We start from the raw sequence: 15,504 nt of genomic DNA on the forward strand, positions 1-15,504 counted from the left end.
CCCCCCCCAATGCTATTTCTACACACATACATTGAAGACAGTCCCTGGTAACTATTACAAAACCACGTGGGTTTCTTTTTCTTTTTCTTTTCTTTTTAAACTTAAGGTGAAGACAAGATGAATTGACTAGGACTTGAGATCTTGGTTTATTTTCACAGTTGTTTTCTTACCCTTTCATATACAAGGGCTCAGTTCTGGTTGAGCCAAATGCTTGGGTGCAGACGTTTTCACACAAAGCAGATAGAGGGAAGAGGTTTGTGTATGGGAGGGAAAAGGAGAGGGAGAGCAGAAGAGAGGGAGAGAAGGAGAGACGGGGGGGGGGGGGAGGAAGAGAGAGAGAGAATCTACTGAGGTGAAGGAGGGAGGAATGCTGCTTTATTTCCAGCTCAGTGGTCAGAGTCCCCTAAAACTGGCTAAGTGGAGAAGTGGAACCCTCCTATGGAGTTAGCTCGAAGTCCCTATTCAGTGTGGGGCCTATTTTTCCCCCCAAGCTTTTCTCTCACTGCACCCCACTGTTCTATTTGGAGGCAAAGCTGCTCTATTCACTTTACTTGATAAGAAAAGATTAGCCTAAAGTTTCTGGAGGGGGTGGGGAATGAAAAAAAAAAAAAGCTCAGACCACCAATTTCACTGGGCCGGCCACTCATTAGAGCTGCCAATTAGCCTATACATGACTTTCAAATGTTCAGGGAATAAGCCGAGCTACTCTCCATATTTGTGTCTCATTAACTGCAGAGCAGCATGCTTTCCTGTGGAGATTTCCACCAGGAAATGCCTCCCCTAGCAGAAATGTTACATTATGCAGCATGTTGCCAGTCAAAGGAGAGTATCCCAAATGCCCAGACAGGCAAGTGGTCATGGGTAATTTCAAGGAGAAAACTTGCCATTTAAAACAGTATGAGAACTGGTCTACACTCCTCAAAATGTACAACAAAATCATTGAAGTCTCTTCTTGGGATATGGAATGTTTAAACCTGGCATTATTCAACAATTCATTGAAAAATAAAGCATCAGAATGCTATTTAGTCAGGTCTACAAATCATCTTTTGTATAATCAAATTTTCTCTTAGCCATGACTCTCCTGGGAAGAACTTAAATGTATAAACTCAGTTTATTGTGAGTTAAGTAGATTCTTAATTCACTGGTCACTGAGAATAATCATCCAATGTATATAAGCATATGTTTTCCATCTATAACGTCATCATTGCCTTAGGTATCTTGTTCCTTAAAACCAAGTCTCTGTCTATTAGGAGACATATCTTTTGGGTAAGCCTCTTTCTCCTTCCCAGGATTTGTGGGAATAATTGATGATTTGAAAAACTGTAGGGGGGGGGGAGCGCTAGGAATTAAAAAGTGCTAAGGAAAGTAATCACCTGTTAGAATCTTGGTTTTGTATGGAGTTTATTAGGGCAATCCCCTTCTGGGGGCCTCAGCCATCTCATCTGTTAACAAATGGTTCTTTTTCTATCAATTTCTTAGACCAGTGGGTTCTTAAACTTTTTGGTCTCAGGTCCCTTTATACTTTTAAAAATTCCTGAGGACCCCCCCCAAGGCGCTTTTGTTTATGTGGGTGATATTTTTCTCATATTTACCATACTAGAAGTTAAAATGTCTTGGTATTATTATGAAGATAATTTCATAATTGAGAAGACCCTGAAGGGTCTCTGGACCATACTTTGAGAACTGCTTTCCTGGACTAAAATAATTGAACACAAAACATTGAGATTAAAGCTAAAATATTCCTCCAAATATCTGGATACTTGGAAACATTCAGAAAACTGGCTGAACTCTTCAGTTTTGATGCATATTTTTATCACTGTTTTTGTGGGATAGTTGATAAAGTCCCAACTTTGATATATACTGGCTGTGTCACCTTGAGAAAGTCACAACCTCTCTGTGTTCTAGGCAACTCTCTAATAAGTTAGAGCTGTTGACTTTCATTGGTACAAGAAATTTCTTAGGCCAACAAAATCACAGGTCCAATTCCCAATCCCTATCCCTGCCCCTATTCTAGGGGAAGAGAAATGCTACTAAATGTATTAAAATGGAAACATTCAGTCAGTTATCCAGATGTTTCCCAGTACACAGATGTTATGATTGAAAAGGGAAATGAGTAGGTCACCTGGAAAGAATGAGAGATAACTGGTGAAAAGTCTGAGTTTCCCCAATGACATCCTTGAGAGGTCAAGAGAACTTGACGAAGATACTTGGGGTTGGACTCCAAGTGGCAAAGTTGTGTAAGGACATTGGCAAGAGAAACAGAGGGTAGTCAGGTGTGGAAAGCTTGTAATCTGCTTGTGGGAAGAAGCACACATCTAGGAGATTACAGATCCACTGGAGAATTTAACGTGCATGGCGCAGTGCAAAGAGAATTGTTTTAAGCATCTGGTCACTCCTGTTTTAGACTGAATTCTTAATTCTGCATCTTCCTGGGAATGTGACCCTCCCCACTCTGGGCCTTAGTTTCTTCATTTGTAAAATGAGGTGGCTGGAACAGAGGATCTTAAAAAGTCTCTTCCAGTTCTAACAGTCTGAAAATTGGTACATTGTGGACTCTGCCTAAGTTTTCAGCATCAAAGCTGTTCGCCTTCTATTTGTTTCCTAGAAAGCAAAGGAGGCTCTAGATTTTGCCAGTAAGTGTAATACCTCAATGAATAAGCACCCCATAGTTTTCACATAAATTGAGCCATCACTATAATTCAGGGTTATAGTCACAGGATGAACTTATTAATTCAAATTTATATTAAACTTTGCTCATATAAGTTGTACCTACTAACAATTACTCAAGGGAGTTTTTGCTGTTTTCCCTAAATAAGAGTAAAATTCATTCATCTAAATCATCCCAGCAGACTTACTTGCAGAAGACCAGGCTACTGCTCTGAAAATAAAGACTGAATCACAGAACATTTAATCAAAATGTAAAAGTTTCAAAAAAATGAAGATAAAATACTTAATGACATTCCCTTTGGTACTGAAAATAAAAACATCTGCAGGAACAATGAATGGCTTTACTTCTGAGTTCAGCAAGAGGGGAGCCAGAAGCTGATCTGATGGCCCTTATATTAGTCTTTTTGTAGTAAATGGAAATTACTGTAAGTTTTCATGGTCATGGTATGTGATCAGAATCAGAGTGGGGGTGAGGGCGCAGGCAGGGATTAGCCGCCCAGACAAAAATGGCATGAAGCAAATGCAGGAATTTCTACTTAAGATCTTTAATATCAGGGAATGGATTTAAAAAAAAAAATACAAGTTTGTATCTCAGATCTGCAAAGTTTTTTTAAAAAAATCCTTCAGAAGCAACAAGAACATTTCTAAAAAGTTTAATTATTCACTTTTCCCTCTTGCTATAATGAATTCTGGGAGCATATTATTCAATGACATGGCTAACTAAAGGCTTGATGTGTTTTTGTCTTTCTAGTTTTTTGGGCGGTGGTATGGGGGAAGGGTTGGTTAATTAACCTTCACATCCATCTACAATTTACATTTGGGTGTGAGATTTCCTTGTATAAGAACCAGAGTTTTCGTTCATTCTAGTCTTTTGACTGCTTTACTCAAGATTAGTTGCAAGACTAAAGCCCATCTGCTCAGCCCTCATACCCTTTCCCTAAAGAGTGAATGGACAGAATTTCTCACAGCTTTTAAGTGACTGCTCAAGAAAGAGAGGGATTAATCCTAATATCCATTCTAATATTCATCCCTCCAGTAGGATCACTTTGGCTTATTTAAACTAATGGAGGGGATATCTGAGGCCTAGTAAGACAACTGCTACCATACATACTGGTTCCTGCATGTCTCAGTAAAAAATTAAGAAGCTATTGTGAAATACTTTAAAGTTCATAGGGGTGACATTTGATTATGTGAAAAGCATTGTAGGAATGAGAATGTAGGTTGTTAAAGTCCAACTGCTGGCAAAAATAGGATGAAATGTTATATGGTGATAATGGCATTTAAGATGGTTTCTGATATACAAAGAAAAGCATGAGAACATGGTTTTAGGAGATGGCTTCTCTGTTTTCCTTTTCTGCCCCATGTTTCTGCTGCCAAGTGGGTAAAATGACTCATTTGGGCAGTTAAAATTCAATGTCTGAAGCATCTTAGATTCACAAAATTCTGGACATTTTAAGTAAGGATGTTAATGGTCCTCCTGAGAACTTTGTGATAGGATGATTTAAACATATGGAAAGCAAGACTCTGACATAATCTTGGGACTCACAAACAGACCTCCCCTCAGATGAGTTTAGTTCTTGTACTTTAAAAAAGTCATTTAAGACTATGACAAAAACATTCAATTACTTCCCAAGGGAGACGCTATCATTTTTGCAGAGATATTTATGGGATTTGGGAGATGACTGGTGATTCTCAAGCTAGCAAAAATAAAAAAGGTAGAATGTTCCCTTAAAGACACTAGAAAAAGTGGTGTTGAGCTATCAAATGCATTCAATATTCATGACAAACCATAGCGTAACAATGTGTGTATTCATTTTATATGAACAGATGTTTACATATATAATATTACTTAATATGTGCATTTTTGTGGCCAACTTTTACTTATAAATGATTGTGGGAGAGAAGGTAAGTATGGATAAATAAAATCCACAGAGAATCATAAACTGTCTTGTAGGCAATGTTTTTAACCTCTTCAATCACAGCTGCTAACAGCTGTGTAACAAAGTTCACATATTTGAATTTTACCTTTTCCTCCCCATTTGTGGAGAGAAGTAATTGCTAGATGAAATATCTAGACAGTCAGCTTTTGATTCTCTTCATTTATAGGTGAACCCAAATGGGCTTTAAGGCACTTCTATTTGGTCTTGGGCTGTGATTTTGGGGGGGGGGGGGGAGGAAGACAATTTTTCTCCTAACTAGGTTTAACCCAGGGAACACTTTACTATAGGTTTGCATCCTCAAAGAATGATATTGGAAGAGCAGAGAAGGTAGACTATGATTAAAAACATGTTGTGGCTAACCTCTTCTCTTTCCCTATCCAGGCTCAATATTTTTAGGCCCATCAATGTTTGTTGTTGAGCCATTTTGGTCATGTCCAACTTTTCATGACCTGATTTGGGGTTTTCTTGGTAAAGATAGTGGAGTGGCTTGTCATGTCCTTCTTCAGATTATTTTACAGATGAAGAAACTGAGGCAAACAGATGATGAAGTGACTTGCCCAAAGTCACATGGCTAGTAAGTATCTGAGTTCACATTTGAACTCCGGTAGATGAGTCTTTCTGACTCCTGGCTGGGCCATCTAGCTGCCACTTAGGCATCAAGGTTTACTTGACTACAGCCTTGATCTCCTTCTCCGAACCCCTATAGCAATGGAAATTATCTGCACTAAACAATTTAAAACATATGTATTTCTTGGTATTATTGGTTGTGTCATTAAATCAGACTTTTAGAACTGGAAGTTACCTAACACTTTCATCTTGTACCAAAAATTAGGAATTCCCTCTATAATAGACTTGAATTCCCTTTATATCACTGAGGATCTGTCTGAACATTTCTAGTGATGGGGAACTCAAAAATAACTGGAAACTCCTTCCATTTAGAAAAACTGTTAGAAAAACCTTTTTCATATTGAACCAAAACCTGCCCTTGTAATTTCCTTGTTCTGCTCCTGACTGACAGATATTCAGATACCTAAGAACAACTGTCATGTCTCCCATTGGTCTTCACTGCCTCCATGTGTAGTTTCAGGAGGCATTTTTAAATTTTTTTTTTGCTTTTTTGTAGGATGGAAGGCAGGGCAATTGGGGTTAAGTGACTTGCCTAAGGTTACACAGCTAGTAAGTGTTAAGTGTCTGAGGTCACATTTGAACTCAGGTCCTCCTGACTCCAGGGCCTGTGCTCTATTCACTGTACCACTTAGCCGTCCCCAGGAGTCATTTTTCATTGGACATTGTTCCAGAATTCTGAAAACCCATCATTCTGGTCACCCTCTTCTAATTAGCTCTTTTTACCAATGACATTAAGCCAGCAGAAAAACTAGTCTCTAATAGTTTAATTGTCTGGTTCTTAATTAAATATCATAATTCTTCTGGTTTCCTATTTTAACTACACTTAACAACATTAAGACTCACCATCTTAAGAGACAGAATTGCAAAGCCTGGCAACCTTATGGAGTGAAAAGACCTTGGAAGGAATCATGGGCCCTGTTCCTCAGCTAAGTCATCACAGGACAATGTGCACTCTCTAAGTGGAGAGGCTTGGGGGAAAAAATGATTGCTAATGTCCCTTCTAGCTCAAACATTCTAGGGTTCCAGGAAGTCTGATTTGTCCAGTTGCCAGTGTGTGTACACCTATCAGTGCAGAGTAGAGTGGAGTTAAGGCTCATTAATAGAATATTATATTATTAATAAAATATTTTAATTTAATTACAATTATATTACATGTTATAATATATTAATACATTGTATAAATTGTAATAATTCTATGAATAAACTATATGAATAGAATTTTCTGTATTAATAGAAATCTTATTTCTATTAATACAGCATGAGATGGTATCAGTTTTTTTCAACCACCATGTCACATTGCTGGCTTATAATGAACTTGGGATAGCATTTTTATATCTTGAAATAGGCAAACACTGAAAATCAAAGGCCGCCTTACTGTTTTGTTGACTGTTGACTTAAGAAAGCAATGGAGAAAATGTTAATAATGAAGATTGAACTTAAAAGTGTATCAGGCATACTTTTTTCTTCCAATCAGTTGTTAAACCTTTACCAGCACACAACTGACTTGTGGTCAACTTAAATTCTAGTTCTCTTTCACATAAACAGTTACCAAGTATGGTCTTCCCAATGCTCGACCTGGCCAACTGATTAATCTAAATGCAAGATTACACATATTTGTCTTTTTCCACTTTTGTCTTATTGGGGTTGGTCCAGCATTCCAACCTATCAATATCTCTTTGAATTTTGATACTGTCATCTCTCATGTTAGCTATGTTCTTCAGCTTTATGGCATCTGAAAATCTTGATATACACTATTTAGTTGTTTTGTTGTTGATTATAATGTTGAACACAGCATGTCAGCTCTTTAAGAATGGACAGCATATTTTATCATTCTTTTGTGCCTAGCATAGCATAGAATTCAAATACTGATTGACCATCAATGTCGAGCACTACGTGATCAGTTTCAGTTATGTCTCACTCTTTGTGACCCTATTTGGGTTTTCTTGGCAAAGATAATGGAGTGGTTTGTCACTTCCTTCACCAGCTCATTTTACAGATGAGAAAACTGAGGCAAACAGGGTTAAGTGACTTGCCCAGGGTTGCATAGCTAGTAAGTGTCTGAGGGTCAGACTTGAACACAGATCTTCCTGACTCCAGGTCCAGCTCTTTATCCAGAGTTCCACCAAGCTACTCTACAGATTGGATTATAATGTAGGTTAAATGAGAACAAATAGTTTTATGAAGCAAGACAATTCAGTAGAAAGCAATAGAAGGCAAGGCAATATAATAGAAAGAACATTAACCTGGAGTCAGAGGAAACAGGTTCAAATTTCCTTGTTATTAAATGAGAGAGATGGACTTGATGGTACCTGAGGTCCCTTCCTGCTCCAGATCTTGGATACTATATAATGCTTTAAGGTTTACTGAGTAGTTTACATACATTATCTCATTTTTGCTGTATAACAACTCCATGAGGTAGGTATAATTATTCCCATTTTACAGATGAGAAAATCAAGGTTCTGGGAGATTGACACATGCCAGGGGTCACATAGCAAGCAAATGTTGGAGATAAGACTTGAACAAGTATATATTTTATCTACTACCCACCACACTGCTTCTCACACCCCAGTGTAAAAAGTTGAGCACATAATTTTCATTTTATTACTTAGAAAGCCTGCTATGTTGGTAACATCCTTGTCTTCTGATCTCAATGTTACAGAGGGTCTTACTCTATTATAATAGAAATATCTCTTTTTAAAAAATTTATTTTCTCCTAGCCTTACCAAATTAATTCAGCTCAACTCAAGATGTCTTTATTATTATTTTTTTTTTTGCCTTTTTTTTTGGAAGGGAGAAGGAAGGGCAATTGGGGTTAAATGACTTGCCCAAGGTCACACTACTAGTAAGTGTTAAGTGTCTGAGGCCAAATTTGAACTCAGGTCCTCCTGATTTCAGGACCAGTGCTCTATTCATGAAAATATCTCTTTTTAACAAATAGATTAGCACTTCTTACCTGGAAGTTACCAAAACAGCTTCCTCCAGGGAGGGTGACGTAGCTTACAAATGGAGGCCCAGGGGATGGCAGTGACTCATACACCACCAAGCCTTCACTTGGGAACACAGCTCTCTTTTGCTGTTTGCTTTCCCAAAATTCTTGCAGCATTGACACAACATTCACTGGGAGAAAAACAAGCACAAATAATTGTTTTAGATATAGATGTCTCTTCTTAACAAACCGATTTTATTTCCCATAGAATTACAGCTAGAAGGGACAAGAGAGGGCCTCTAGGCCTATCTAACTCAAGAATCCCTTTCCCCAACAGCTGGTCATGTGGCCTTACTTCCAAAGAGCTCCATGAACTCCTTGCGCTCTGAGACAGACCAGTCTGTCCACTTTTTGGGTAGCTCTGATTATTCAGAAGTTTCTCCTTATATTGAGCCAAAATCTGTGTTTAGCAACCCAGTGCTCCTGTTTCTACCATGTGGAGCCAAAGATAAAGGAATAAATCTCCTTCCATTTGACAGATCTTTAGATCATTGAAGTCAGCTACCATGTCTTCTCCAAACCTTCTACCTCAAGTTAATTTGTTGCTATTCTTCATTCTTGAAGAGGACCAATGATGTCACATTGCCTTGCTTGTGAATTGGATTTCTTACCTAGCCTTAATCACTGAATGGGAGTTGCCTCAGACAAACTGAGACCTGGGAAAGACCTTAGCTCAAAAAGGCCACAGTCTCCCACTGCATCTGGGGCCTTCTCCAGTCATCCTGTTCTGTCTTGCCACTGGACCCAGATGGCTCTGGAGGAAAGAGTGAGGCTGGTGACTTTGCACAGCCCTGCTTCACTTAAATCCAATTCCCTTGCAAGTCAAGACTTAACATTCCTGATGTCATTGGTCCTCTGGGAACAAAGGACAAACAACACAAGAAGTGAGGCATAGTTGTGCAAAGTCATCAGCCTCACTCTAGCCTTCAGAGTTAGAGAAGTCCAGTAACAAGACAAAATCAAAATGACTAGTGATGACCCAGAATGCAGTGGGTGACTTTGGCCTTTCTAAATTAAGGTTTTTCCCAGGGCTTGATTTATCTGAGGCAATGCCCATTTAGTGACTAAGGGCCAAGTAAGAATTGAGACAAAAGATGGCCTAATTTATCATCCTGAAAATATTAGTCTGGGAGAGGAAGACCCTCAAAGTTTCTGGCCAGAAAGGAAAACAATTGCTATTTACACTCATTCTAAGCTATCAAAATCTAAACAATGAGCCACAGTGGCCTGGGCTGGGGGCTATTACCAGACAATCCATAAAAGCCAGAGCGATTTGGGTTGAAAGGCATGGTCAGGTGGCTCCATTTGAAACATAATGGTCTTTTTAAAACCCTGTTCTTTCAGAGCTATATTTCAAGAAATTCATAAATGATAACTGCACAAGACAAAAAGTAAATTGTCCCAGCTTTTTGAAGAAAAGAAAAAGAAATAATAAATTAATCAAAACAAAACTAAAAATCTAGCCCCCCCATCCCAGATTACAAAATATAAGTGACCAAAAATTATATTCCAATGGACAGAGTATGTGGAGAAAGGGATCACACATATTGAAGGAAGAAAGAAGGAATAGGAAGAGGGAAGGAAAGGAGGAGGAGACTGAAGAGGAATAAAAAATTCATTTCTGTCAGTTCTGAGAGATTTGTGGCAGTGCTCTGTTCACTGAAGCTTCCAATTCCTGTCATAATTTGCCCACCCTCCGTGAGTGTTCTGCCCCCATGGAGCCTGGTTCTCATAGCTCCAAGGAGAAAACTAACTGATCTGAAAAGCAAATCTGTGTCCATGCATGGGTGGTATCCTTTCATTAAGGAACTAAACTTTTTTATCTCTTAGGTTATGCGCGCGCGCGCGTGCGCACACGCGCACACACGCACACACACGCACACACACGCACACACACACACGCACACACACACACACACACACACACACACACACACAAATGGTGACCTTGCAGAAGTAATGCCATGCCTATCTATCTATTAGATAGCCTACTCAGTCTGTCTAATGATGAAACCTGCAAGCCACAGAGGACAGTCCTTGTGGCGCCACCTATAACTCACCCACTAGGCAGCTCCACCAACAATGGTAAAAGTCTCTAGAAGCATAGTAGACCCGCTGACCAGGTAACTAAGTTTTTCACTTTTTAATTTATCACAGAATTCACTAGAATGATATAGTTTATTATACTTTTCTGTTTTTGTTATTCTGAACTTGACAATCATCAACAAACAAGAACATTTCCATATACAAAGAATATAAAAAGAGGATTATATATGTAAAGCAGTAAATCTCTATTTCATACAGTTTTCTTTCTTTTTTTTTTTAAAGTGTATAATGTTATTTTCAAAGCTGTTCTGCTTATTTGTGTTTCCTTCTGAATTTTCTTCTGTTCTCTATATTTTAAAAGGCTTCAATGACCCTCTTTTCTTTTCTTTTCTTTCTGGTAATACTATCTTTAGTTTCTCCTTTCTCCCCAAAATTCCTCCCTTACCCAAATTTAAAAAGAAAAGAAAAAACACAATCCTTATAACAAATAGACATCATTAATCAAAACAATAATACACAATTTACTATGCCTGAAAATATATGTCTCATTCTGCACCTTGGGTCCATCAGCTCTATGATTTTATTATTCATTGGTCCTCTGGATTCATAGTTGGTCACTGCTTTGGTCACAGTTCTCAAGTCTTTCAAAGGTGATTTTCTTTACGTTGTGGTTATTGTGTAACTTTTTCTCCTAGTTTTGCTCACTTCATTCTGCATCTGTTCAAATAAGTCTTTCTAGTTTTTTTCTGAATTAATCATTTTGTCATTTCTTATTGTTCAATTATATTTTTGTCATGTCATCTCTACTCTATCATATCTATCATATCATATCACAATTTATTTAAACCTTCCTTAGTTGATGGGCACCCCTTAAGTTTCCAGTTTTTGTTATCACAAAAAGTGTTGCTGCTATGTATATTTTTGTCTATGTAGGCCCTCTTCCTCTTTTTTGGTCTCTTTGGGGAACTAGTTAGTGTTATCACTGAGTCAAAGGGTATGTATAGTTTAGTGACTTTTTGGCTATTGTTCCAAATTACTTTCCAGAATGATGAGACCAGTTCACAGTTCCATCAACAATGCATTCCTATGTCTGTTCTTCCATAGCCCCTCCATCAACTTTCATTTTCCTTTTTTGATTGTTTCAATTTGCATTTCTAATGTGATTAGTCATTTGGAGCATCTTTTCATACAGTTTTTGGATTTCCTTTGAGAACTGCCTGGTTATATCTTTTCAACATTTACCCACTGGAGAATGGGAATTTTTTTTTTAATTGAGGCTGACTCTTGTTCAATAAAATAGGTAGGTGCCTAGCTTTTGAAAAACAATACATAATGTGAGAAAGAAGAACTAAGTTCTGCTTATTATGAGTATAAATAGGATTCTTTTGTTGGAATCCATCCTATTGGGATGAATTGCTTTTGTTATATTTATTGATTACATCCTAAAGTATTGATGGCTAGAGGTATTCAGAAAAAAAGTTAGTAGTCATTGGATGCTTTTTCATCTTGGCAAGGCTCCATCACGTTCCTTTTAAAAATCTAAATAAGATATTTGCTTATATATCCTGGGTAGATAAAAGTTGAATATGTAGAAAATGTTTTAAAGAAACCAATTTAGTCATCTTCCAACAGAGTCAGATTATCCTTATCGCATTCCATAATTCTCCCTTCTAGTTACAACAATATATTGACAGAGAGAACATGAAGTAATTGTAATAGGTGTACTTTTTCAAGGCAGCTCTCTGTGACAGCACAATTTTCACTCTCTTCAAATGAAAACTCTAGTGATTTGCTTTCATTTTCTAGGCTTTTGAAAGAACAACTATCATTTATATAATGTTTTAATGTGTGTAAAGTGATTTACAAATATCTCATTTTATCCTGACAGGATCTCTAGGAATTAGGTGTTGCTGTTATCTTCATTTTACATATGAGAAACTGAGGCAGACAGAAGTTAAATTAAGTTAAGGTAAGGGTCATTAAGTTCTTTTTTTTTTTTTTGCTTTTTTCGAGGGGAGAGGGCCAGGCAATTGGTTAAGTGACTTGCCCAAGGTCATATGACTAGTAAGTGTTAAGTGTCTGAAGTCGAATTTGAACTCAGGTCCTCCTGACTCCAGGGCCAGTGCTCTATTCACTGTGCCACCTAGCCGCCCCTGGTCATTAAGCTCTTAATTGCTTAATTTTACTTAGAGAATTCAAAAAAAAGGGAATTTTTAAAATAGCAATGAGACAAGATAGATTAAAAACCTATTTCATTTAAAATTGAAAGAACAGATCAAGGTAAACCTAGGAACAAATAATACCACAGAGACCATTAGAAGATGACTATTAAAAAACTTTCTCATTTATTTTATGCAACCGATTTTTATTATCATTACACTTAGAATGATAATTACATGTGTTAAAGATTTTTATTCTGGTGAATTTTGATGGGGAGGGTAACCTTGATGAGGGCAGCTAGGTGGTAGAAACAATCCTGGACCTGGAGGCAAGAAGACCTGAGCTGAAATTTGACCTTAGCCACATGCTAGCTGTGGGGCCCTGGGAAAGTCACTTGACCTTGTTTGCCTCAGTTTCCTCATCTGTAAAATGAGCTGGAGAAGGAAATGGCAAACCACTCCAGTATCTTTGCCAAGAAAACCCCAAATAGGGTCATGAAGAATCTGAAACAATTGAACAACAAAAACCACCTCGATGAAATGGTATCTGCAACACTGTATTTATTAGTATTTCTAAAGTTGGAGCAATAAACCTGTTATTTATCTTAGTCTCAAAAAAAGGTGTGAGTGTATAATATTTATTGAGTATTATGGAGAGTTATAAGAAAAGCTGAAATATAATGCTTGGTAAATAGAAACAATAAAACGAATGAAAATAGAGTAAAATTAGATCACATCCTGTAAAACACAACTCCAAATCCTACAAGCCTAATTAATATATAATAGATAGGGTTGTCATTCTGTTCCCATAATAGTATTGTTATAAGGAGGTCCCCTGTATTTTAATATAAACAAATTAAGTTCTTTGTAATAAATAAGGTACAAGCTATCTGAAGACATTACAGAACTTTAGGGATAGCTGCAACTAAATAGTACACCAAATTGAAGAACTTTCATTAATGGGATGTATGTTATAAGCAATCAGAGTTAATTTTAGATATGAGTATAATGAGGAATTTTGTGGTGAAAGAATGAAATTTTGATAACACAAATATGCAGGGGTTTTTTATGAAAAGGCAAATCTAATTATTTTGATTATTTTAAGTTACATTAGTAACATTATACTATAGGTTGAAAGAAAAATGAGCTTTTCAATTATTTGGAAAAGTATTCTCCCTGTTTCCTTCTCCTACTTCTATATCACTACTCTAGATCTAACAATTACCCAGGGCAGCTAAGCAATATACATTTGGTTGAGATTCTTACCTAATTCAAGATGAAAGAGGGAGACAGAAAGGATATCTTTTTAAGGGAGGTAATTTTTTTTTTTTAACATGGTAAGATTAATGGGATTTAAATTCTTCCCCACCCATTAATAGGCTTCCCTTAATTAGGGGAGGCTTGTTTTGTAAGAAAGCCCACACCTTTTGCTAATTTCTATTTGTTACTGGGTCACAAGGGTTGTGATGCCTTCTGGCTTTAAAAAGGGTATACATACTCTGAGGTTAGCATTTTGCTTTGGGGCTCACTTATTGGAAGAGTGTTCTTGTTATCTGACCAGATGAGACTCTGGGTAACTGTTAAGGACCCTCTCCCTCCTTTAAAAAACCCAGATGTTGGTGCTTCTCTCTCTAGTAACTATACATGTATTGCCTTGGTCAGATAGATGGATCTGTCTGTTGATATGTGTTAATTTCTCAGACAGAAGCCCTTTCTGTTGGCCTTTATTTCTTTACTTGTACTTTCTCTGTTTGTATTTTCTCTGAAGTTCAAGGTGCTGACTTTTCTCCTGAACTAGTAAAAGTAATTTAAAAAGATTGTTGATCCCTTAAACAGCTATCTTTCCTAGTAAAGTAGATCTAAGAACCTGTGCTAGTAGTCATCCTGGGTATATACGCCAGTGTGCTTGCCACTACAAACATATTTCCACATTAGTCATGTTGTAAAAGAAGAAACAGAATGAAAGGGGAAAGCTACCAAAAAAAAAAAGTATGCCTCTATCTGCATTCAGATGCCATAGTTCTTTCTTTGGATGTGGATAGCATTTTCCATCATGAGTTTTTTCTTTTTTTCCATTTTTCAAATGCTTTCTTAACTTCTGATTTACATCATTCATTTCCGCCAGATTTTGAGTTACAGATTTTCTCCCCATTTTTCCCCTACCCACTGCCCCAAAATAGCAGTCCCACAGGATATCCCCTCCTCCAATCTGCTCTCTCCCATATTTTCTCCCATATCCCTTTCGACTTTTACAGTAGGGCATGGTGGATCTCTATGCCCCAGTGCCTGTATATCTTATTTCCCAATTACATGTAAAATAGTATTGTATGGAACAGGTAAAAGTGTGGTTTCTCAGAGATTATCTGTAAAATGAGTAAGTCCTTAGGCCTTAGGCCTAAGTTTCCATTTTTCTAGAAATTATGTGACTTTGAAACTTTAGAAGTCTTTCTATATAGTTGCTCTATTCTAGTCAGCCCTTTTTAACCCAGCTTATCATAAAAGAGTTAAGTTTCTATAGAACTGCAAGAATTGCTGAACAAGACTATTGATAAGGAGGACCAGGTAGTAACCTTGGGAAGTTGAGGCAGTAGCCTTGAGAAAAACCTCAGACCCTGGTTCCCAGACTTAAACTCCCAGATAATACTAAAAATAATGAAGAATGGAAAGGAGCTGGCAGCAGCAGGTGTATTTGACCAATCAAGGAACAGACAGTAGCCTTGGGCACTCAAGTCCCAATAAGAATGTGTCTAGGGTAAGACTGAAGGGGGGTTCAGTATTCTAAGATTGTTACTGTGCCTGTGTAATGAACTTCACATATTATGTATATTATCCAACAAGATTAGAGCCTCATCAGTAATAATTGTGTTAATGTTTATAACCCTTTTCTTATTTAACCCAGTTTTAGCTTCTGTACAATGGCCTCCTCTCCTGGGCATTGTTGCAGTGACTGGACCTCCCGCTTCTCGTGAGACTCTAATAAAACTTCCTATCTTCACTTTGAGGTCCCTGAGTAGTCAGTTTGGGTTAGAGTCTTTGTACCCCACAGTATTAATAATAGTGTGTGTGTGTGTGTGTATTT

The 15,504-nt window shown here is 37.5% G+C and overlaps 1 protein-coding gene across 3 annotated transcripts in view; it reads right to left on the minus strand.

Annotated features, from left to right (window-relative positions):
- Positions 1 to 15,504, minus strand: part of LIX1 (limb and CNS expressed 1) — a 66,743-nt gene that overhangs the window by 35,936 nt on the left and 15,303 nt on the right. For all 3 annotated transcript variants that reach the window (XM_069085157.1, XM_069085159.1, XM_069085158.1), the window contains exon 2: positions 8,188 to 8,351. In XM_069085157.1, coding sequence (XP_068941258.1) covers positions 8,188 to 8,351 — 164 coding nt within the window. The remainder of the gene's footprint in view (positions 1 to 8,187; positions 8,352 to 15,504) is intronic.

Source organism: Petaurus breviceps, unplaced genomic scaffold (genome assembly GCF_028583685.1).
Source record: "Petaurus breviceps papuanus isolate PSGF00001 unplaced genomic scaffold, PetGlider_PUasm1.0 175, whole genome shotgun sequence".
Classification (NCBI taxonomy): domain Eukaryota; kingdom Metazoa; phylum Chordata; class Mammalia; order Diprotodontia; family Petauridae; genus Petaurus; species Petaurus breviceps.